Here is a 19748-nt window from a genome sequence, read left to right as displayed (position 1 = left end):
ATGCGGCACTGGTCAGGCCGCAGCTGGAGTAGTGCGTCCAGTTCTGGGCGTCGCACTTTAGGAGGGATGTGGACAACATGGAGAGGGTCCAGCAGAGGCCACTTGCATGATCAGGGGGCAGCAGGGCAGGCCCTACGAGGAGAGGCTACGGGACCTGAACCTGTTCAGGGGGGATCTAGTGGCCTGTTACAAACTAGTCAGAGGGGACCAGCAGGCACTGGGGGAGTCCCTGTTCCCCCGAGCAGTACCAGGAGTGACTAGAAATTACGGTCACAAGCTGGCAGAGGGTAGATTTAGGCTAGATATCAGGAGGCGCTACTTCATGGTCAGGGTGGCTAGGATGTGGAACCAACTTCCAAGCGAAGTGGTGCTGGCTCCTACCTTGGGGGTCTTTAAGACAAGGCTTGACAACCACCTTGCTGGAGTCATTTGACGCCAGTACTCTTTCCTGCCAGAGTAGGGGGTCGGACTCAATGATTTGCTCAGGTCCCTTCTGACCCTACTAACTATGAAACTATGAAACATAAGGAGTCATATATTGAATCAGAAATGGAATCATGGAGGCCAGGCTCCCAGGTCTCTGATTCTGTCACTGCTACTATGCTGCTTGCTATGACTTCCCTTTCTTTATAACTTCAGATTGGCCAAGTCTACACTGACCCTGATCCCACTGCTGGGGACCCACGAGGTCATCTTTGCATTTGTCACAGATGAGCATGCCAGAGGGATGCTGCGCTTTGTGAAGCTCTTTACTGAACTCTCCTTCGCCTCCTTTCAGGTAGCATCTGGGAAATGCATGTTGGAGACCAGTTCCAGGTTAACTACAGTTAATTAGTACTGAGCTTTCCTTATTCTACTCTGATCAATGTGAAACTAGGCAGAGGAACACAGTATCCAGAGGGGCAGGCAGGAAGACTATTATTAACTAGCAAAGTTATTGTTAGCTAGATCCCAGTGTGTCACCATGCTTTTCTTCAGTCTTCCCAGGCCCATGGCCATTTCTGTTTTCGAGCTAAGTATGTGCCTGCCCCAAGGGGTAATGTCTCTTTGGAAATCTGCCCCATTGACAGTATATCAGCACAACAGTAACTGTAGGTGTGGAGGGAGTTACAGAGGATGGATAGGAAAGGACATGGGTGATTCTTTAGTAATTGTTGTTGAGCTCTTTTCTCACCCAGGCCTGTTTTTCCAGACTTTCCCCTGTTGAGGGAGAAAATCCCCACAGCTACTATCCCTACAGAGAATGCATTTAAAATGTCTGTATGAATTGTTGGTGTATGTAATATTTATAGCCTAAGGTCAGAAAAGAGGTAGGTCTTAAGGCCCACATATGGAAAAGCCTTATGAAATTGATTGGCTTAGTTACAGGTTTTTTCTCAAGACCGTATATGGTTTTAGTTATTGTTTAACCAAACTGCATTTGCTCCATTAAAGCTGTTTGAGGTAATGTATCATCCATTTTTTTTTCTCAGCAGAGGATTAAGCCTTCTACTTTTCTGATTTTATTTCTATAACTATGGAGCATTCATTTTCCTTTGGCATGATTAGGTCCTGTCCCAGCCCAGGTTGGATTAGCAAAACTCAGGGCACTCCTTAAGGATTGCTTTTCTGACTGCTGTTCTTTTGTCTTGTTGATTTCAGGGGCTGATGGTTGCTATTCTCTACTGTTTCATCAATAACGAGGTAAGAGAGATGCTGGGAATCGGTTCAGTTTGCTGCAGCACTATCCAGTTGTGAAAAAGCGCACTGAAAATAGGCTTGAACTGTTAACAGGCCCCATAGTGGGACAAGTTAAAGGGTCTCCTGTGGACTGCAGTCACCAACTAGTTGGGTAACTTCTCACTATGCAGGGATTCAGGCTGCACAGTGGAGGAGTGATGGTTGTGGGCAGGGTGCCCTGTGAGTCTCTCTACACCTGACCTTGTGGATCTTACTGGAACTTTTGCCAAGCAATCATTGCATTGGATTATAGTTGTTCTCATTAGTTTGCCTTAATTTGGGACTTCCTTTATTTTGCCAAATTTAGGACTAGAATTCCTTCGGTGTTACCCTAAACAGTTATTTTTAAGGTGTGGTCAGTGTTGAGATGGACAAGAAGAGACAAGAGTTCCACTCTTAAACTTTGTTTATTCAGAGATGATACAATGCATTAAAAAGCAATGAGTTAGTTGCCTTGCTGAGCATATGGCTTATCCTAAGGGTGTTAGGCTCTGAGGGACAGCGTGTCGCCTCAGCAGTCTCAAAGGTGTCCAAACACGCTCCTCACACCCTAGCCTTTAGTCTATACTTACATAATCTAATACACAAGCATGTTTTATAGTAATTATTTTACATCTATTAGCATAAACTCTACCTTACCTCAAGAGATGTTTTGTTACATCTCTTTCTATTTAACAAAAGGTTCTAGCCTTTAAAATAATGAAGTTTCAATTTGACCTAGTCGGGCTTGAAAGACTTGTTGATAAGCTCAGGTTTTGCTTCCTTGCAGTTGATACTCAGGAAATATGGTTGTTGTTCTTATGGCCCACCACAGAGGAGAGAGGTTGTCGTGTTACCTCCCTTTCTGATCCTACAGACCAGAACTTTAACCAGGACCTTGAGTTATGTGGTCACAAATGGCTTCTTGTGTGGCTTATATTGAAGGCCTGAATTATTACCAGGCAGAGGACTGTTATGCTTCTGTATTAAGGTAACCCCAGTGGTAATTTTTAAGCAACTATTCTTTTCCCAGTGCATTCAGAAGTTGTTCTGTGGGTGAAGCAAATGCTGCTTAGTGAGGAGCGCATTATTAACTCTAATGCATGTTGCCATATTAAATACTTCTGCTAAATCTGCTTCTAATTATAATATGGACAATTTTGATGATGACTATTCAGATGTGTCACCAAGGAAATGGCACAAAGACAGAAAAACAGTCTTTTGTTTGCTGGTTATGGTCAGGCTGGATTAAAACAGAAAATAAGCATGCTTTTTTAACCCAGCCCTTTAGGAGGCTGCTTGCTTCTGTAACTCACTGCTGAGATTTTGTTTCAGTCGATATATTTTCTGAAAATGTGTGAATTACAGTGTTCACGAAGGTCAAAGTTTGGCACCACCAAGGACAGTGGGAGAGAGATACTGAGCAAGCACCCTGACATATAGCACTCTTTCCATCCCCAATACAGGCAACCCCCACTTAGCACTCTTAATTGGTTCCTGAAAAAAACGAGTGTTAAGCGAAATGAGCGTTAAGTGAAACCAAAAGTATTTGATGACCCAAGATGGCAGCTGCAATTGTTTTTAATGACCCAAGATGGCAACTGCGAGCATTATAACAAAACTTGCTGAGTGCCAAGTGAAATCAGGTATCAATTTAAAATGAGCATTATAGCAAAATAGTGCTAAGCGAAGCAGCGTTAAGCAGGGGTTGCCTGTATGGCACAACTGATGTTCCTTAGCCTAGACTTGTAGCATCCCCTGGTGCTTCAGCCCTAGCTTTTCTTAAGCGGAACCTACTAGTTGTCTGACTGTCTATTTGCACATGGGCAGAGTGTGGCTGCAATGTGGAAAGGGCTCTGCTAGGAACTCTAAGGTCATTAAACTTATTTTATTTGTGGCTTAAATTTGAAGGCAGGTATTACATAAGTAAAAAGTTCTTGCTTAAACCTCACTGGGCCTTCAAATCTTGTGGCTGCCTATAAGTTTATCATGGGAGCGCAGAAGGGAATTGGTGAGGCTCTACTCACCAAGGCGCCCCTGGAGGTCACCTTGGTGAGTAGGGGTCTTCAAGAGGAGGTTGGATGGGCATCTGGCTGGGGTCAGCTGAACCCAGCACTCTTTCCTGCCTAGGCAGGGAATCGGACTCGATCATCTATTGAGATCCTTTCCGACCCTAACATCTATGAATCTATCTCTTGCTAGTTAGTGCAAGCTGCTGTCTTTGGAAAGTAATTCCCCAGCTCTGACCCAGAATATGCTGGGCTTGGTAGGAATTTTCCTTATTTCAGCATCTAGGTAAATAATAGAGAGCTCCTAAGTCATGACTAAAACCATTAACCTGTATCTATTGAATATGTGAGTCTGAAGGCCTTAATTTGGAACATGTCTGAATAGATCAAGTCCCTTCTACTCTAATTCTGCCCTCGACTTAGCAAGCCATGTTTGGTTTTTAGACTAGTTCCAGATAAACCAGAAGACTGCTGCTTCTAAAGCGTTATCTTTCCTTATTAATAACAGCATAGCATGGCCTTTAATGTACCTAGGTCCAGCAGACTCCCACCTCTTAACTATGCAGTTAGAAACAGAATTTGCTCCTTCTGCAGGGCAGATGAGCTTAATGCCAGGATGAGAGTGAGAATGAAGGTGGCAGAGATGTTAATGTTTCTGCACACAGCCTGCCTTTGGGAGACTGAAACACCTGAGCTCATAGTTCTTCTGAAGTCCTGGACCCATTCCAGTTCACACAAAGCTGTGCTGAGACGAGCATCAGTTCCTCATTGAAGTGGCTGTCACCTTCAGTGTTTTCAGAAAAGAGCTGGATTAATGTGGTAAACCCCTCCTCCCCTTCCTTCCTCCTCCTGCATGCTGAACAGCTCTTCACTGCAGAGCTTCCAGGCAGCATGCTAACTCCAGCTCCCAGTCCTTTTAAACCCATTTATAACTTCTGTTTCCCACAGTGATTCAATCTCTTCTGGTTCTTTCCCCTTACAGAGTAAGATGCTTCACACTCCACCCTTGACCCTTCTGACCCATGCCTTCTAAATTTATTCAATGTGCTGTTCACAGTTGCTGCCAGAAAATTAATCCCCTCCGGTTCCATCCTAGACCCTCTACAATTTGGATTCCACCTTTTCTTCTCCACTGAAACTACTTTGGCTAAGTATCTAACAATCCCTTTCTAGCCAAATCTCAGAACCAGTGCACCATTCCATCGATTGATAGATGTTAGGGGTTGGAAGGGACCTCAATGGATCATTGAGTTCGACCCCCCACCTGTGGCAGGAAAAAGTGCTGGGGTCATGTGATCCCAGCCCAGTGCTTGTCCAGTCTCTTCTTGAAGACCCCCAAGGTAGGAGAGAGCATCACCTCCCTTGGAAGCCCGTTCCAAATTCTGGTGACTCAAACCGTGACGTTCTTTTTGATGTCCAACCTAAATCTACTTTCTCAGCTTGTGGCCCTTGTTCCTGGTTATTCCAACAGGTGCCCTGGTAAACAGAGCATCTCCTATTCCCTGGTGAATTTGTATACTGCCACAAGATCCCCTCTCAGCCTTCTCTTGCAGAGGCTGAAAAGGTCCAGGACCCTCAGCCTTTCCTCACAGGGCTTTCCCTGTAGGCCTCTAACCGTAAGAGCGGCCCTCCTCTAGACCCTCTCAAGGTTGTCCACATCTCTCTTGAATTACAGCACCCAGAATTGGATGCAGTACTCCCCTGCAGCCTGACCAGTGCCGCATAGAGGGGAAACATCACCTTCCTGGACCTGTTTGTGATGCACCTACTAATGCATGACAAATTGCAGTTAGCTCTGCTAATTACTTCATCACATTGATGACTCATATTCATCTTGGAGTTGACAAAGGCTTCGAGATCTCTTTCTACCTCTGTGCTGCTGAGAAAGTCATCCCCCAGCTTATAGGTGTAGTGGTGATCACACATGCTGGTGATGATGGGATGATTCCCATCATCCTTGACCCACCTGTTGCCTTCAATACATCCAACCATGCTGTTCCTTAAATCTTGTCTTCCTTCCATCTCCATGGGTGAGTTCTCCCTAGGCACATCTACATGAGAGGCTTAGTGAGCAGAAGACTAATTTTACTGTGCATTAGCATGGCAGGCAAAGCCTTGCTACTGAGTAGGTTTAGTTTAATGCACATTAATGTCACTAAAAAAGCATTAATCTGCGCTGATGTGCAGCAGCACTGAATACGGCATGCTAATGAACATGTAGATGCGCCTCTGAGTTCTCCTCCTACCTGTCTTATTTTTCCTTTCAGAGGATCTTCCTCACTCCCTCCAGGTCTTTGTCAGCTTCTCCTGAGAAGCTCCATCCTCAATCCCCTTTTTTCTCTTTCTCCACCTTACCTCTGGGCAATATCATACATAAACACAAATTTAACTACTATTCCTATGCTGGCAACTCACTTTTTTTCTCTGCTCAGGACCTGCATCTTAAGATGTTGACTTGTGCCTCCAGGTGGCCTGTAATGTCAAGCTGTCACTCATTGTACTTGCTCCCATGCTGCCCCTCTGCCCTAACTCCCCTCATCTCCTTACCCGTGTTTGGGGGAAACTTTCCTAAAATATCTGCAAAGCCTATGTCATCTTTCAACATTATCCTTGATCTCCCCTTTTTATGACAACTCCATAATATTTGGCTGTTAGGCTGAAAACAGACATTGCCTTTGTGCCACCATAAAAATGTTTGTATCAGGACAAAGGCCAAGTAAGCTGACATCCTGCCCTTTGTGATGCAACAAATGCCCAAATCAGTGGCCTCAACAAAAGGGAGTATTAATTTGTGTCGCTATTTTTGGGCAGACATCTGTTTGCCCTATGGTGGGAGAGCTCTGAGCTGCCTGCACTCTGTCTGCTCCAGGCAGGCATTCCCAGGATTTCAGGGCCTTGGTCCTGCATACCCTGGGAATTCCTCTGCAAAGTTCATGCAGGAATCACTCAGCAAAGGATTCCCTAGGCAAGTGTATTATACTACTGCACCTTGATTCAGGGCACACCTCTGCAAATTGTGGAACCCTGAGCTGGCACTCACAAGGCTTCAGGGGCCCCTGTTTGCAGAGGTGTACCCCTGAAATCCCCTGGCAGGGGCTTCCTTGGGTGCACATATCACACTCACATCTCAAATCAGTTCCCCAACTTGTAGTTGTTCCACAAGATCAGATGCCTGAGGCCCTGGGAGCAGGAGGGGCTCAACTGTACAAGACAGCAGGCGATGTCTGTGTTACCCAGTGAAACAGATCAGCTGTGTCAGGACCCATCCCAGGACAGCCAGTGCGACAACAAGAATGACGATTGAATTTATCCTTAGCATGCTCTCTATCATGCTCACCATTGTCATCTTAGCATGTCTTTGTACTTCCTAGTCTGCCTGTGTCCATCTCTTCTCTTCTGTCTCTAATAAGATGTCTGGAGCTAGGAATAGTCTTTATTTTGTTTGTACAGTGTCTAACACAGAGAAGTTCCGATCCATGCTTAGGTCTCCTAGGTGCTATAATACTGCAAGTAATGAGTAAATAACAGTAAATGCTTTGGGGATTTTCTGTTACAATAAAGTTGTCTGTTGATGTTTATCTGCCCATCTACTCCAGTATCCTGTATAGGCCTAGATTCACTTCTGGAAATGTATAGTTGTGTGGCCTCTGTTTGTTCAGATCTGTCCAAGTGAGACCTAACTTTAGCTGTGTGCCATCCCAGTCAATTCCATAGCAGCAAGCTCTGCTGTGCTAATTACAGTTTGATTGTGGTTTCACTTTAGGTTTAAACACCGAAAGGCCACTGTAGCAGAGAAGCCCTCATGAAAATGTCAAGGTCTTTAAGAGAGGCAAGGATTTCATAGGGTGATATCTTATTGGACCAACTGCGTAGTTAAGATAGCATTAGACAAGCTGCCAAATGTAAAATCTTCTTCATCAGGTCTTTAAGGGAACACACACACATACCTAACTAACCATCAAAGCTCCTTTAATGAGAATCCTAGTTGGATATATTGTAATTCTTCCAGGAAGATTGCTTAGAGCTGAATCCTCTTCACCTCTTCTCTCAGCTGCAGAGGGCCCTGCCAGACTGCAACATGAGGGGGGATCAGGATTTTGGACATAGTATCGTGTGGATCCTGCCTTGTGTTCCATGGTGTTGTGCAGTACATACTCACTCTACCTATTTTCAGAAAGAGGTTAAAGCAAGGGAAGTAAATGTCGGCCTGTAGATGAATTAGTCTGAGTCAGTGAACCCATGCCATTATTTTCTGTGGAGGAGGAATTGTTAGCCAGTGATGTAGAGGTTATAAAAATCCTTGAGGTGGCCATGAAGTAGCTCTGGTCTACAGTCTGAGGAGGTCTTTGGTATGCAGCCTAGCTTCTGGATATTGAGTATTTGCTGTCAATTTTTCAAAAGTGTCTGTCCTCCTTGCAGTTGTAGAAGCCACAAATCACCAGTGTGATTGTGATGCCAAAGAATCATTGGCATCTGGGTACCCTCAATGTTAGCTTTCTTTTTTCCAATTCACAAATAGTAGTCAGGAATGTTTCAGACTTTTGAACAATTGCAGGATTTGTTTTTAGGAATTGCCTAATATGGCACAATTAACCAATTAATTGCACAATAACTGTAATGGTAGAGGGGGCCTAAGTAACAGCAGATGAGAGTTGAAGATAATCTAAGAAGATTGTACATATAAGAGGGAGGATGGGGGAAGACACTCTTAACATGGCTTATTAGAGAGATATCCCCATTATTGCCTCAGAGCTAAAATTAGCTACCTATGGTTGATATCATTCCCACACCAAGAATAATGAGGACATTGCAGATAAGAATTGATATGCTAGGGTAGAAGTGCCCATCATAATGACCACATGGGGCCTCTTCTTCATTCTAGAAACTGGTCAAGAAAGCTTCCTCCCACCACTGTTGGATGCATGAGTGGAAATGGGTCTGGCAGGAAGCTGTTTGTAAAAAACATGCCTAGTAGCTGCCATACCCAAATAAGACCATTTTATTTGGTATCTTGTCTAACAGCAGCCAGCACTAGAAAAATCAAATGAAGATGCAAAACTCCCACAATAGACACCTGACTAACTTGCCTGTAGAGAAGCGTCTTTCTGACTTACATGCATATTATAATGAAATGACTAGTAGTGTTTTTGGCACCACTGTGCTTTACTCGCTGCTCACTTTTATGTCCTAGGCCCCGTGCTCCTAAAAGTGAATGGAGATTCTTATTAGACAGGAGCAGGGGAATGTGAATTATTTCCTGGTCATGCAGTAAAGTTTCAAATATGAAATTTCAAGCAGCTGCAGAGAGAGATATTTGAATTCAACATTTGTGGCTGACTGAGCACATTTTATACATTGAAAGTGTCAGTCCTAATAAAAGGGAAGTACCAGAATTATGATGGCTCCACCAGTGATTTTATTTTGGGGTATAAAACGGTGTACATAATCCTTTCCATGCATCGTGGAAATGGAAACCAACCCTTTAAAGTTATTTTTGTGCATATAGTCTTTTCTGAGAAAGTTAACCAGTACATCTGGACACCTCTTATTGCTGTTCCTGTATGTACACTAAACTTCCACATTGTACTATGCCATATTTTGGTTCCATGTTTCAGTTTAATAATGTAAAGGTTTCCGGCATCTGCCTGGTATTTGTATGTGAGGACTGTTTCTAAGGTTTTAGGAACAGGTTAGATAAACAACTATGTAGGATGGTCTAGATATGGATGATCCTGCCTTAAGTAAGGCGTTGGACTCGCATGACCTCTTGATTTACTTTCCAGCCCTACTTTTTGTGATTTTATGTAATAGAAAAACTATGTATGAAAGTGCTAGGCAAAATGGTGTTATACAGATAATTTTCCATGCTTAACCACACTGCAAGAGACATAAGAATCCTTTTGGCTTTGTTGCTATGGTTTGAAAGGACTTTGCCAAGGTATTTTACAGAATCCTTAAGAATGATTTGTTTTTTCCTTTTACTTGCTGCTGCTTCCAGGACTACTGGAAGCTCCAAACGTAATTATTTTCTCAATTGAGTCTGTCCTTTATTGATGCAAGTCCTGATTATGTTGCTTGCTGATGATATCATTCTGGCAAAGCAGTTACTGTTTGTTTGCCTCATTGGGACAAATACACTAAAAATTCACAGGGCCAGATTCTTCCAAGGAATTTTGCAGTGGAATCACGGGAAGGATATATATATAGCCTTTGGTTTCTAAAATATTTTCAGTGACAATATGAAGTAGGAAAGTTGGTCACTTCGTCTGCATTAGAAAAGGTTTGACAATGGATGTGAGTAACAGGTGCAGCTGAATTCACGTTGAAATCATCTAATTACAAGTATAGACAGAACCAACCCACCCTCAAGACTGCACCTGAATGCTATTGGAGCAAAGTATCATACAAGACTAGCCTAGCTAGTGTCTGATGTTTAGAATACATGGGTTTATTTATAGAAGTAAGAGAAAATGCTGCCATTATTTAACTTACAAAATAATCTTATGATGCTCTAATAAAGTAATTAGGGAGACTATTTGAAGCAATAATAAAGCAGCCATAAAACCTTGCCAGTATCCTTCAGTAATGCTATGCATTGTTTTTTCTGCCCAAATATTGGAATCACTTCAAGACCTGATTAATACTTACTAATTGCCTTTGTTTCCTCCTTTGCTTGTGAAAGGTTCAGATGGAGTTTCGGAAGAGCTGGGAGCGCTGGAGACTGGAACACTTTTATGTCCAGAGAGACAGCAGTATGAAACCACTGAAGTGCCCAGGCAACAGCATCAGTAGTGGAGGCACGGTGGGCAGCAGTGTCTATACTGCGACTTGCCAAGCCACATTCAGTTAAGATTACTACAGGCAAAAATGCAAATGAATCAGATCAGCATGAAAGACGTGTAAGACACACCTGAAAACTCTTAAATGTCCAGGCAAGCAGCTTTTTTATGCCTTCTGGAGCCAGCAACTTAAGCAAGCATGTGTTGCTTATTGCTGCAGGCGGCTGGACAAAGGTTTCTAGGGAAAGCAATCTGCTAATGTAATCAACGCAGCAGAGGAAAAATTGATCATGCCTAAAGTAAGTTTAAAGAGTTTCTTCCTATTAACACACAAGGCCTCCAGGTGTCCAAAACTTTAGTGCTACATTGATCTGGTCACAAACCATAGGGTCAATGGCTCATTACTGTAGGTGGGTGAGCCGAATGATCTGCTGATTCAATTACAAAAATACAGAACATGACTATTGACAAAAAAACATGTTTAGGTTTCTACTAGGAAAGGATGAGATGCTCACCATTTTTAGGAAGAAGTACTTGTAAAGCATGAACATATTTCTCTCTGGTACGATCACTTGATTTAAATAATATTCTTATAGCAAAAGCATCCCAAATTTATGGTTGGAGATTGTGCAGCTACTTAATGGAGTAGAGGCATTGAAGGCCTACTTTGCTATAACTGGGATGGGTAATGGGCTGCCTCTCTAGCACATTTCTGAATTTGAGTCACTTGGAGGATCATAATCTGTATAGAGTAGGGACCTATTCTGTTAATGTGTCCTTTCTATTAACACTGATGGGGTTAGAACTGCATGCATAACCCTTAGCTTTTACATAGCACTTGGCATCTTCAAATAGGTGTACAAATATTAACTTATGGATAGAAGTAATGAGTTGTGCCTCCACGCAAGTGGCTGACAATGGATAACCTTTTTTGTGGAAGGTATGCTTTGCATCCTGTGGGTATACACATGCATCCATCATCTTGTGGCCACTGCACCTTACTAAACTTCATTTTGAAATCATGGGAGCCCCAGCAGTTTGTAGTGTATTTTCGTTTTTCTTGTCTCTAATCTTGCTCGTTTTCTCTGCCAGACAGAAACTAAGATTTACTGAGTATATTCAGCACAGAGGACAGCTCCCTGACCTCTTTTTCTGGTTGTGTTACTCACCGTAATGCTGTGAACTTTAGAATCTTAGCACTTAAAATTCTGCAAGCCAAAATTAACTAGTAAAACTGTTTATGTAAATGCAAAAGCTTTTTTTCCTACAGTGGGTGAAGTCAGTTGAGAGGCCCCTTCAGGGTGCTAATTGTCCTTAATTCCTACTAAATTCCAGTGGTGTTGAAGATTTGAGAAAAACAGTAAGAGCTATATATGCAACAGCAACTCAAGACTGCAGGCCCAGTATTGCAACCCTATTTTTTAGGTACCCTGCCACATAGTTGAATTGACAAAAGCTAGGATGCTGTGTAGGGATTCATAGTTAGGTGCCTAATTCCAAGTGAGTGCCCATGGCTACACTACTCTTCTTGCAAAAACATGGAAGGAGAGATGTCAGCACCGCAACTTTACATAACTCACTTCAGATGTAGGAGACCTAGGTTCAAATTCGGCCTTGGCCAAAGTGCTCATGAACCTACTCATGCACTAACAACTGGACTAGAAGATATTTTGGGTGGGGCTTTCTGTCTGTCCTGTTGAAGTTGTTTCACATGTTCTCCTGGGCTATAAAATATCCCATGTCAGAATGCTTTCAAGATGGGTGGATAGGGAAATCACTTGGGAAGTGAAAGACCCAAGTTCATGTTTTCTCTTAGGGTGGGGGAGGGCATTCTACATTGACTGTATAATGGAGCTTGCACACCTAACTCAGTATCTCAAAGTTAGCTACTTCAATGCAGCACTTTAACTTTTCTCTGAATCTAGCTCTTGACCTCAATGTGATCTTGTGACTGTGAGTTCCAGGGGCTACTTATTCACTGTATGGAAAACAAAAAATAGACTTTCAGCTTAAACGTGTTGCTTTTCAATCTCATTGAATGTGCCTTTCCTCCCCCATTGCAAGAAAAGTTAAGTTTAAATCTCTTCTATACACCTCTGCCCTCTGCACATCTCTGCCCTCTCTTTTTTGTCTCCTTTCAAAACAAAAGCAGGTTCCAGGCTCTCTTTCAAAGGGAATTTTCCATGCCTTAGTTTTTACCAGCCAAATCTGAATTCTTGAAGGCTAGCAAAGACTGAGGAACTTCAGAGAAACTTAATAAAAGTACTAACTAAAGCTGCAACATGTGCTTTTAGTGCTTGGGTGAGCAAGAAAGGATTCCTGGAGTAGAGTCAAAGCTAGGTGAATAGACAGCATGATTGTAGACAGACTTCACAACTGACAAATGCAAGATGTGTGTTGGAAGCATTTTTACTTGTGCATATTACTGGGTTCTAAATTAATGGTAACTTCTGAAGCAAGTATTATCGTGGTGCTACACTGCTTGGTTTTTTTGTTTGGTTTGGGTTTTTTAAGTTTGGGATCATCAGGAAATGGGATTGAAAAATTGTAATGATGTTATGTCACTGTTTAAGGTCATGGAGAGATGTTACATTTGCAGCCCTACAAGTGCCACTGCACTTGGAAGCACTACAAAGGTAGTACTACAGATGTGAAGACCCACAAGGCACTCCTGCTGAGCCCCCAGCCTGGAGCAAATGGATGAGAAGGCATGCAGTACTATACTGTCCATTCAGGGATGCTCAGCCCTGTGACTTTTCTCAGGCTTCCCCACCCATTGTAGAGGAAAAACTCAGTGAATGTGCAGTAGTCTGGTCCCCGCAGTACTGCAGCTCTGCTTTGTAAGGGGCACGACGGACCACAGGCTGTTGGTGGTCATGTGGCAGCCCCAGATCCAGTCTTGTAGCTCAGTGATTCTCAACCAGGGTACTTTGAGCTCCTTTAAATGTGCAAGCAAAGTGATACTCAATATTAGGATTCTTAGGTGTGCAAACATGATTCACAAAATTTCATAGACATTAGGGCTGGAAGGGACCTCGGAAGATCTTTGAGTCCAGCCCCCTGCCCCAGGGGCAGAAAGTCAACAGGGGTCACAGGATCCCAGCAAGATAAACATCCAATTTACTCTTAAAGGAATCCAATGTAGGTGCTTGAACCACTTCTGGCGGCAGGCTATTCCAGACCTTGGGGGCTTGGACAGTAAAGAAGTTCTTCCTTATGTCCAGCCTGAAACAGTCTTGGAGGAGTTTGTGACCGTTCAACCTTGTCATCCCTTGGGGTGCTCTAGTTAACACTCTGGTGAAGATAAATCCAGAGACTTCGGATAGGACTTCACAGTGACAAAACCATTCTGACCTGTTGTGTGTTTTTGAGTTTTTTGCAACAGTTTTTTGCTGTGTTATTTTTCTGTAGTCAAAAATGAGTGAAAACTAAGAGCTGGCATTTTCCAAGGGGTGCATTGAGTCTAACAAGGTTTAGAACCACAGCTAGAGTGCTGCTGCCATTTTTGTAGTGCTTCAGGAGGCATGCGCATCTGTTCACCCAATTTTTGTCGTGCTACAAATACAACATCTGTCCGTAGCCCAACTCAGTAATATATCTGGTTAGGAATAGCATGTTTATCTCTGGTCAGTCCCTTTCAAATAAATGGCAGAGATCCAGACACAGGTAAGGATCTACCTAACTCACAGAGTGTGAAAGAGATTTTGCGGCCTTTTCATGGTAAGCCTGCCCCTCGCCACTGATTGCCTGAGAAGACTGTCCATTGTGTGGTCCCACCCGTGCTGCTGATTGGAAGAGAGGGGGCGGGACCCTGCAATAGGCAGCCCTCTCCCCATCAGAGGGTCGGGGGGTGTTATCTTGGCTGTTCCCTTTAGTGCCAGGTCCACTGAAGGGGATATCTGGCTTGATATACCCAGTACTTCCACAATAAAACACAAGCAAAACTTTTAAAATCTTCTTCTGGGGGAAAATATATATTGACACCCCACCAAAGTTTTCAAAGTTCTTGCTCCTTCTTCAGCTTCTCTTTAGAGGGAAAATGTATTAACCTTTAGTAGATTAACTTGTTTTGTGAGAACCTACTGGTGAAACAGTTACAATGAAAAAAATCCTGAAGCCAGTTGGTTAGCTGGTATATCAGAAAAATATTTATGCTAATTTAGTATGTCACTTGAAACCCACGTTTTTCAGACAGGTTGTAAATTGGTTTTCACACCATGCTTGACCTGCATTTCCAAGAAAACCCTTTGGTACTGTCTTCTTGCTGCCTATGCTTCAGAATTTGTAGTATCTTTTTAAAGTACACTTTTAACATAAATGCTCAAAATAGGTAAAGCAACCCCATGAATTGGAACAGATGAGCCATGTGCATGTGTATTTCTTGTGCCTTGCAGCAACATGCTCACTCACTGTGGTTATGTTTTAAAGTTGGGGGGGGGGGGGAATAGGGTGGCCTGGGCTTTAACTCACCTCAAAATTATGTAGCTATGGTTTATAGGGAGCAAAAGCTTCATTTCCATCCTTGCTGCTAAAAAAAAAGTTTTCATGAATGTTTAAAAGTTAACTTATATTTTAATAGTGTTTCTTTACATGTATTTCATGTAAAAAAAAATAAAATAAGGAACAAAATAAGTATTTAAATACTGTATAAACTGTCTGTACAGTAAGTAGATGTACATTTTTTTCCTTGTAAGAAAAGTCACATTTGTCACATAAAATTATCATTACTGCTGTTATTGGTCTAAATCTTTGTTTTGCCTGTCTTTACGCAGCAGTCATAGAATTTTTTTTTTGAAGAATTAAAAGACCCACTATTTATGGTTCTTTCAAAAGAAACAAAGTTCTTTACATAGTGAATATAAAGCATCTCAGTGAAAGTCTATAGCCTCCAGTCATTTGGCTAAAAAGGCATATTCAGACTTCCTTGTCTTCTTGTACCTCCTTTATACACATCCCAACTGAGCAGATGTAAAAGTTAGGACCTTGACTGCAGGGGAGGGGGGGATCAAATTGTGTGATTTTTGCCCCCTCTGAGATATGTCAAGATGTTTCCATTGAGTTAATCGGAGAGAAAGGATAGTTGTTGTATGGAAGCCAGCCATATAGAGAGCTCCTTAAATGATGCTTAGTACAGGTTTCCCTCGCTTTATGCTGTACATGCGGATCCTGGAAAATGGCGCACAACTCAAATTTGCATAAAGGAAATCCATTTTACCATGTAACAAATAGGGATACATTCCAAGACCACAATTGTACTAACCCCCAGACCCATTTCTACCACTTTTACAAGGCAATATTGATACTTGCCAACAGCAGACAGTACACACAGGGTGGTGGTTAATAGTGCCATAAAGGGGATGGCAACTACAGAAACATGTGTTGCAGACGAGTGAAGAGCACAGATCCACACAGGACTGTATTTTGGTGTGCATCACTCCCACAATGCACTGCACAAAGCAGCTGACTGCAGGCTTCCACAACACCAATTGCATAAGAATGAATTGACCTTGCATATAATGAATTCTTGGTATAAAAAGGGCCATCAAATAACAGTGAATTTGCTCATACAAAAGGCGCATAAAGCAAGGGAAACCTGTATAAGGTATACTCTGGTGCCTAGCACTGGATAGTTTGCTCCGTCAATTATCTGAGTAGTAATGTTAAAATTCATCAGCAACACAAACTTAGCAAATTTTCTGTTCTTATTTCCACATCCCTCTGTTCAGAGTGAAATAATGACTGAAACAAGTTTTCCAACCAGAGGTGCCACAGGGGCTGTATGTTGTGTCCCCCAGCTGAAACACTACTCTTTTGAAATGTTTCCAAGTCTATTACACTTGGAAACATTTCAAAAGTTACTTCTGTCTGTACCCAGAGATAAGCACTCTTGAAGCTACTGTCTCCTTTAAGTATTTACTTTCCAATTCCTGCAGGTAACTCAGGTTTTAAAACATCACTGTACTAAAGATATGATATCACAGAAGAAATAAATACAATCAAAGGGTGCCTGCACATGAGCTGGGAGGCTGCTCCAATGTGCTATAATAGCAGTGCATTGGAGCAGACTCAATTAATCGAGTAATCAAGTAATTGCCATGTTCCAGCCAGCCTTCATGTCTCATGTATCAGTGTCCCAGTGCTCCACAGTGGTGGTGGGGGCACTTTATCTAAAGCTCTTCAAATGAGACGGTCTGAGCGCTTTAATCAGAGCGGAGTGGCTGTCAGAGCCACTCTAATTAAAGCACCCCTTCTCCCCCCAAGCACATGTAAAAATGCCCAAACAGTATGACGAAAGGCCACAATTTGATATTCTTCTCTACTGCTACGTTCCCACAACTGTGTTACATACAACCTATTGAAAATAAACAAAGTTTAAAGCTGGGGACAGGAGGAGCCGGGTCTGCACCAGCCAGCAGAAGCGACGGTGGAGTTGTGTGCTGCTCAGGACAGGACGAACCTGGCCAGAGCGGCAGAGGCTCAGCTGCATTTTCCCCCTGCCTGCACCGGTCAGTCCTGAGCAGCACATGGCTCCACCTCTGCTGGCCGGTGCTGACCTGGCCAGGCTCCTCCTGTCCCCAGCAGCACGTGGGAATCCGGCTTCAGCTGCACGTGGGTCCCAGAAGGTGAGCTGGACGCCAGGGGCAAGGGGCAGGGCCAGAGGAGAAGTAGCAGGCGCTCAGGGCAGTAGCACCCAGCTGATGTGATCAGTCCAGCCCCGCGGGGGGTAAGCAGCTCCCCTCCCCTCGATGCCAGCTGGGGCCTGTGGGCCAGCCTGCCCGCCTCGCCTCACCACTGCCCCGCTGCCGCCATGGAGCGCAAAACAGGCACCAGGACTCCTCACCTGCCCCAAGCGAGGGACCTCGGGCCAGAGAAAATGGCTTGGCAGGCTGCACGTTGGACAAGCCTGAGATACACTGACTCTCTCCAGTTAAACTAGACACAGTTTCTTGAAAGATACAAACATAGATAACTGCCAGTAAGCAATATCAAATGCTCTATCTTGGTTTTCAAATATGTAAGTATTAAGAAGATATTGGTTCTTAAATATGCAGCCTTGGGTAGAGGAGGAATCTGAAAATCTAATCATTATTTTCCATTTCCATCTCCTGAAGCAAATGTCATATTCAAACCCAAAGTCACTCTTGCTTGCATGTGATTTGTCATAATAAAATCTTGAGAATCCAACCCAAAAAATAATGAGGGAGATGGAAAATCAAACCGTAGATTGTAAAGATTATAAAGCTCTTCACCAGCTGAATACAGAATGGGCTGCTACTGCTGTCTGTATGCAGTGTTAAAAAAGGAGATGTATATCTGGATGGGAGGCAACTTGAAGCTTGGTATGCTGTGACTTCTACTAAAAGGTATACTCCTTAATCTGCATTGTTCAAGCTCATCTAGAAGTTAACGATTTTCCAGTTACAGCAAGGTATTAATTATGCTAACATCCCCCATCCTCTCCCCAATGCAAACATAATGTACTCCACATGCATGCAAATCAGGCAGATGCATACTTCACTTAAAAGTGCAGCACAGTGCCACTTCCATTTTGTGGCCTACTGCATATCTGAATACCTGTTATATCTTTAGCTAGATATTATATATCTATCTCCATACCTGTTACATGCATAAACCACTTAATTGCACAGCCTAGTCTGAAACCTAATTATACTCCAATTAGTTGCAAAGTAACAATAACTGGGCATGTCTACATATACAATTAATATGAAGCAATAAACTCCAGAGTTTATTGTGCCTGAGACTGTAGCAGGTTGGAGCAGGCCTGGCTAGCAGGGTTTCCCAGGGGTCAGTCTGCCAGTCTGGGGCTACTCCCCCAGCTCACCATGCTGCAGAGGAGCTGGCTGAGGCATGAGGGTGCTTTAGTGTGGGGCTTGCTGCCAGGTAACCCCCCCCACCGCTCTGAAGGACCCTCATGCCCTAGCCAGCTGTGTCAGCATCTACACATGCGATGCTGCAGAGTAAAAAACTTCACAGCAGGGTAGTTTTTGTATTTACAAGTACTACCCTGCTGTTGAGTTTATTAGTTTACTCCAGCATCATAGCTCTGCACCTGTAGATGCCATGACATTTATGGCAGAGCTAATTGGGCAGCTCCACAGTAAACATTTCGTGTAGACATTCCCACTGTCTCTCTTGTAATTCACTGCATTCACCTGTCTTTACCTACCCCAGAAACAGCAAAGGGGAAGTAACTATCAAAGAACCACTGCTAGAAGCCTTAAACATGAGGGGAACTAGTCAGATTCACAGCTGCTCTCACCTCATTTTAGGCCCCAGCAGTGAGTATTAAAAACCTTAAAACCAAAATGAGCTAGCTGCTTTGACTACTTGCAGACGTTTTAAAAAAAAAAGCAAAAAAAAGCCAAACAAGTGCTTTACTTTAAATTCTGTGCACTCCCACGCCAAGTGCAGTGCATGCCCAGAAGATGCAGTGCTTTAGCTGAATCCGGGTCACCCAACATCTGTATCGATCAGGCACTTTAAGTGGAGGTTTTTTAGCACTTTTATGTAATAGCTGATTGAATCAGCTTTAGATAAAAGCACCAAAAAGCCCTGCTGAAATGCCTGATCTATACAGGTGCTGCAGAGCCAGGTTCAAGTAACGTGCTGCTTTTTCTGGTAAAGCGCAGGTTTTTTGGGTTTTTTTAATGTCTGCAAGCAGTCTTTATGGCAATTACACTCAACTGGGATGCAGTGCAACCTTTTCATGGGTGTTATACTGGACCCCACTCCTAGGCTGAACTACCCCACCATGCCTCTTTTCTAGCGGGGGGCTAGATCAGAAAATGGCTGCAGCATAAACCAATGCAACTCTGGGGACAGAGGCTCACGTCTTCTTTACGGTAACTAGCTACAGCTGTGACTGAAAACAAGAGTGAGGCAGGAGCTCTCAGGGGAAGCCAGTCCTTTCTGCCCCCTCTCTCCTTGGGCAAGGCAGGAGGCCCCACTCCAGGAGACTTCCCAAAGAGAGTCTGTGACTAGGACCTGGGGCCAGCTGGTGGGAGCTTCTAGTGTCCCATGCTGCACCACACTGGACCGTGTGAGCCAGACTCTTCCTATGGCACAGACCTAACTGCTCTGCAAAGGCAACTCTGTCCTACAGATAGAGCCTTCCCTTCCCACTTCAGAGGCCTGCCCCCTCTTTAGGCAACACAGAGAAAATGACCAGTTTCCACCAAGCTGGGAAAACTTGTGGTTTTATTGTGAATCTTAAAATATGTGAAGTCTTGTACAAACTCCC

General features: G+C 43.4%; 1 protein-coding gene across 1 annotated transcript in view; it reads left to right on the top strand.

The window, feature by feature from the left end:
• Nucleotides 1-13495, top strand: part of GLP1R (glucagon like peptide 1 receptor) — a 140800-nt gene extending 127305 nt beyond the window's left edge. Inside the window, exons 11-13 of the mRNA XM_019548592.1 lie at nucleotides 640-778; nucleotides 1642-1683; nucleotides 10390-13495. Of these exons, the coding sequence (XP_019404137.1) occupies nucleotides 640-778; nucleotides 1642-1683; nucleotides 10390-10557 (349 nt within the window). The 3' untranslated portion in view covers nucleotides 10558-13495. The remainder of the gene's footprint in view (nucleotides 1-639; nucleotides 779-1641; nucleotides 1684-10389) is intronic.
• Nucleotides 13496-19748: the final 6253 nt, after the last annotated feature.

Source organism: Crocodylus porosus, unplaced genomic scaffold (genome assembly GCF_001723895.1).
Source record: "Crocodylus porosus isolate Cpor-Errol unplaced genomic scaffold, CroPor_comp1, whole genome shotgun sequence".
Lineage (NCBI taxonomy): Eukaryota > Metazoa > Chordata > Crocodylia > Crocodylidae > Crocodylus > Crocodylus porosus.
Note: the sequence above shows the minus strand (reverse complement) of the source record. Positions and strands in the feature narration are given on the sequence as shown.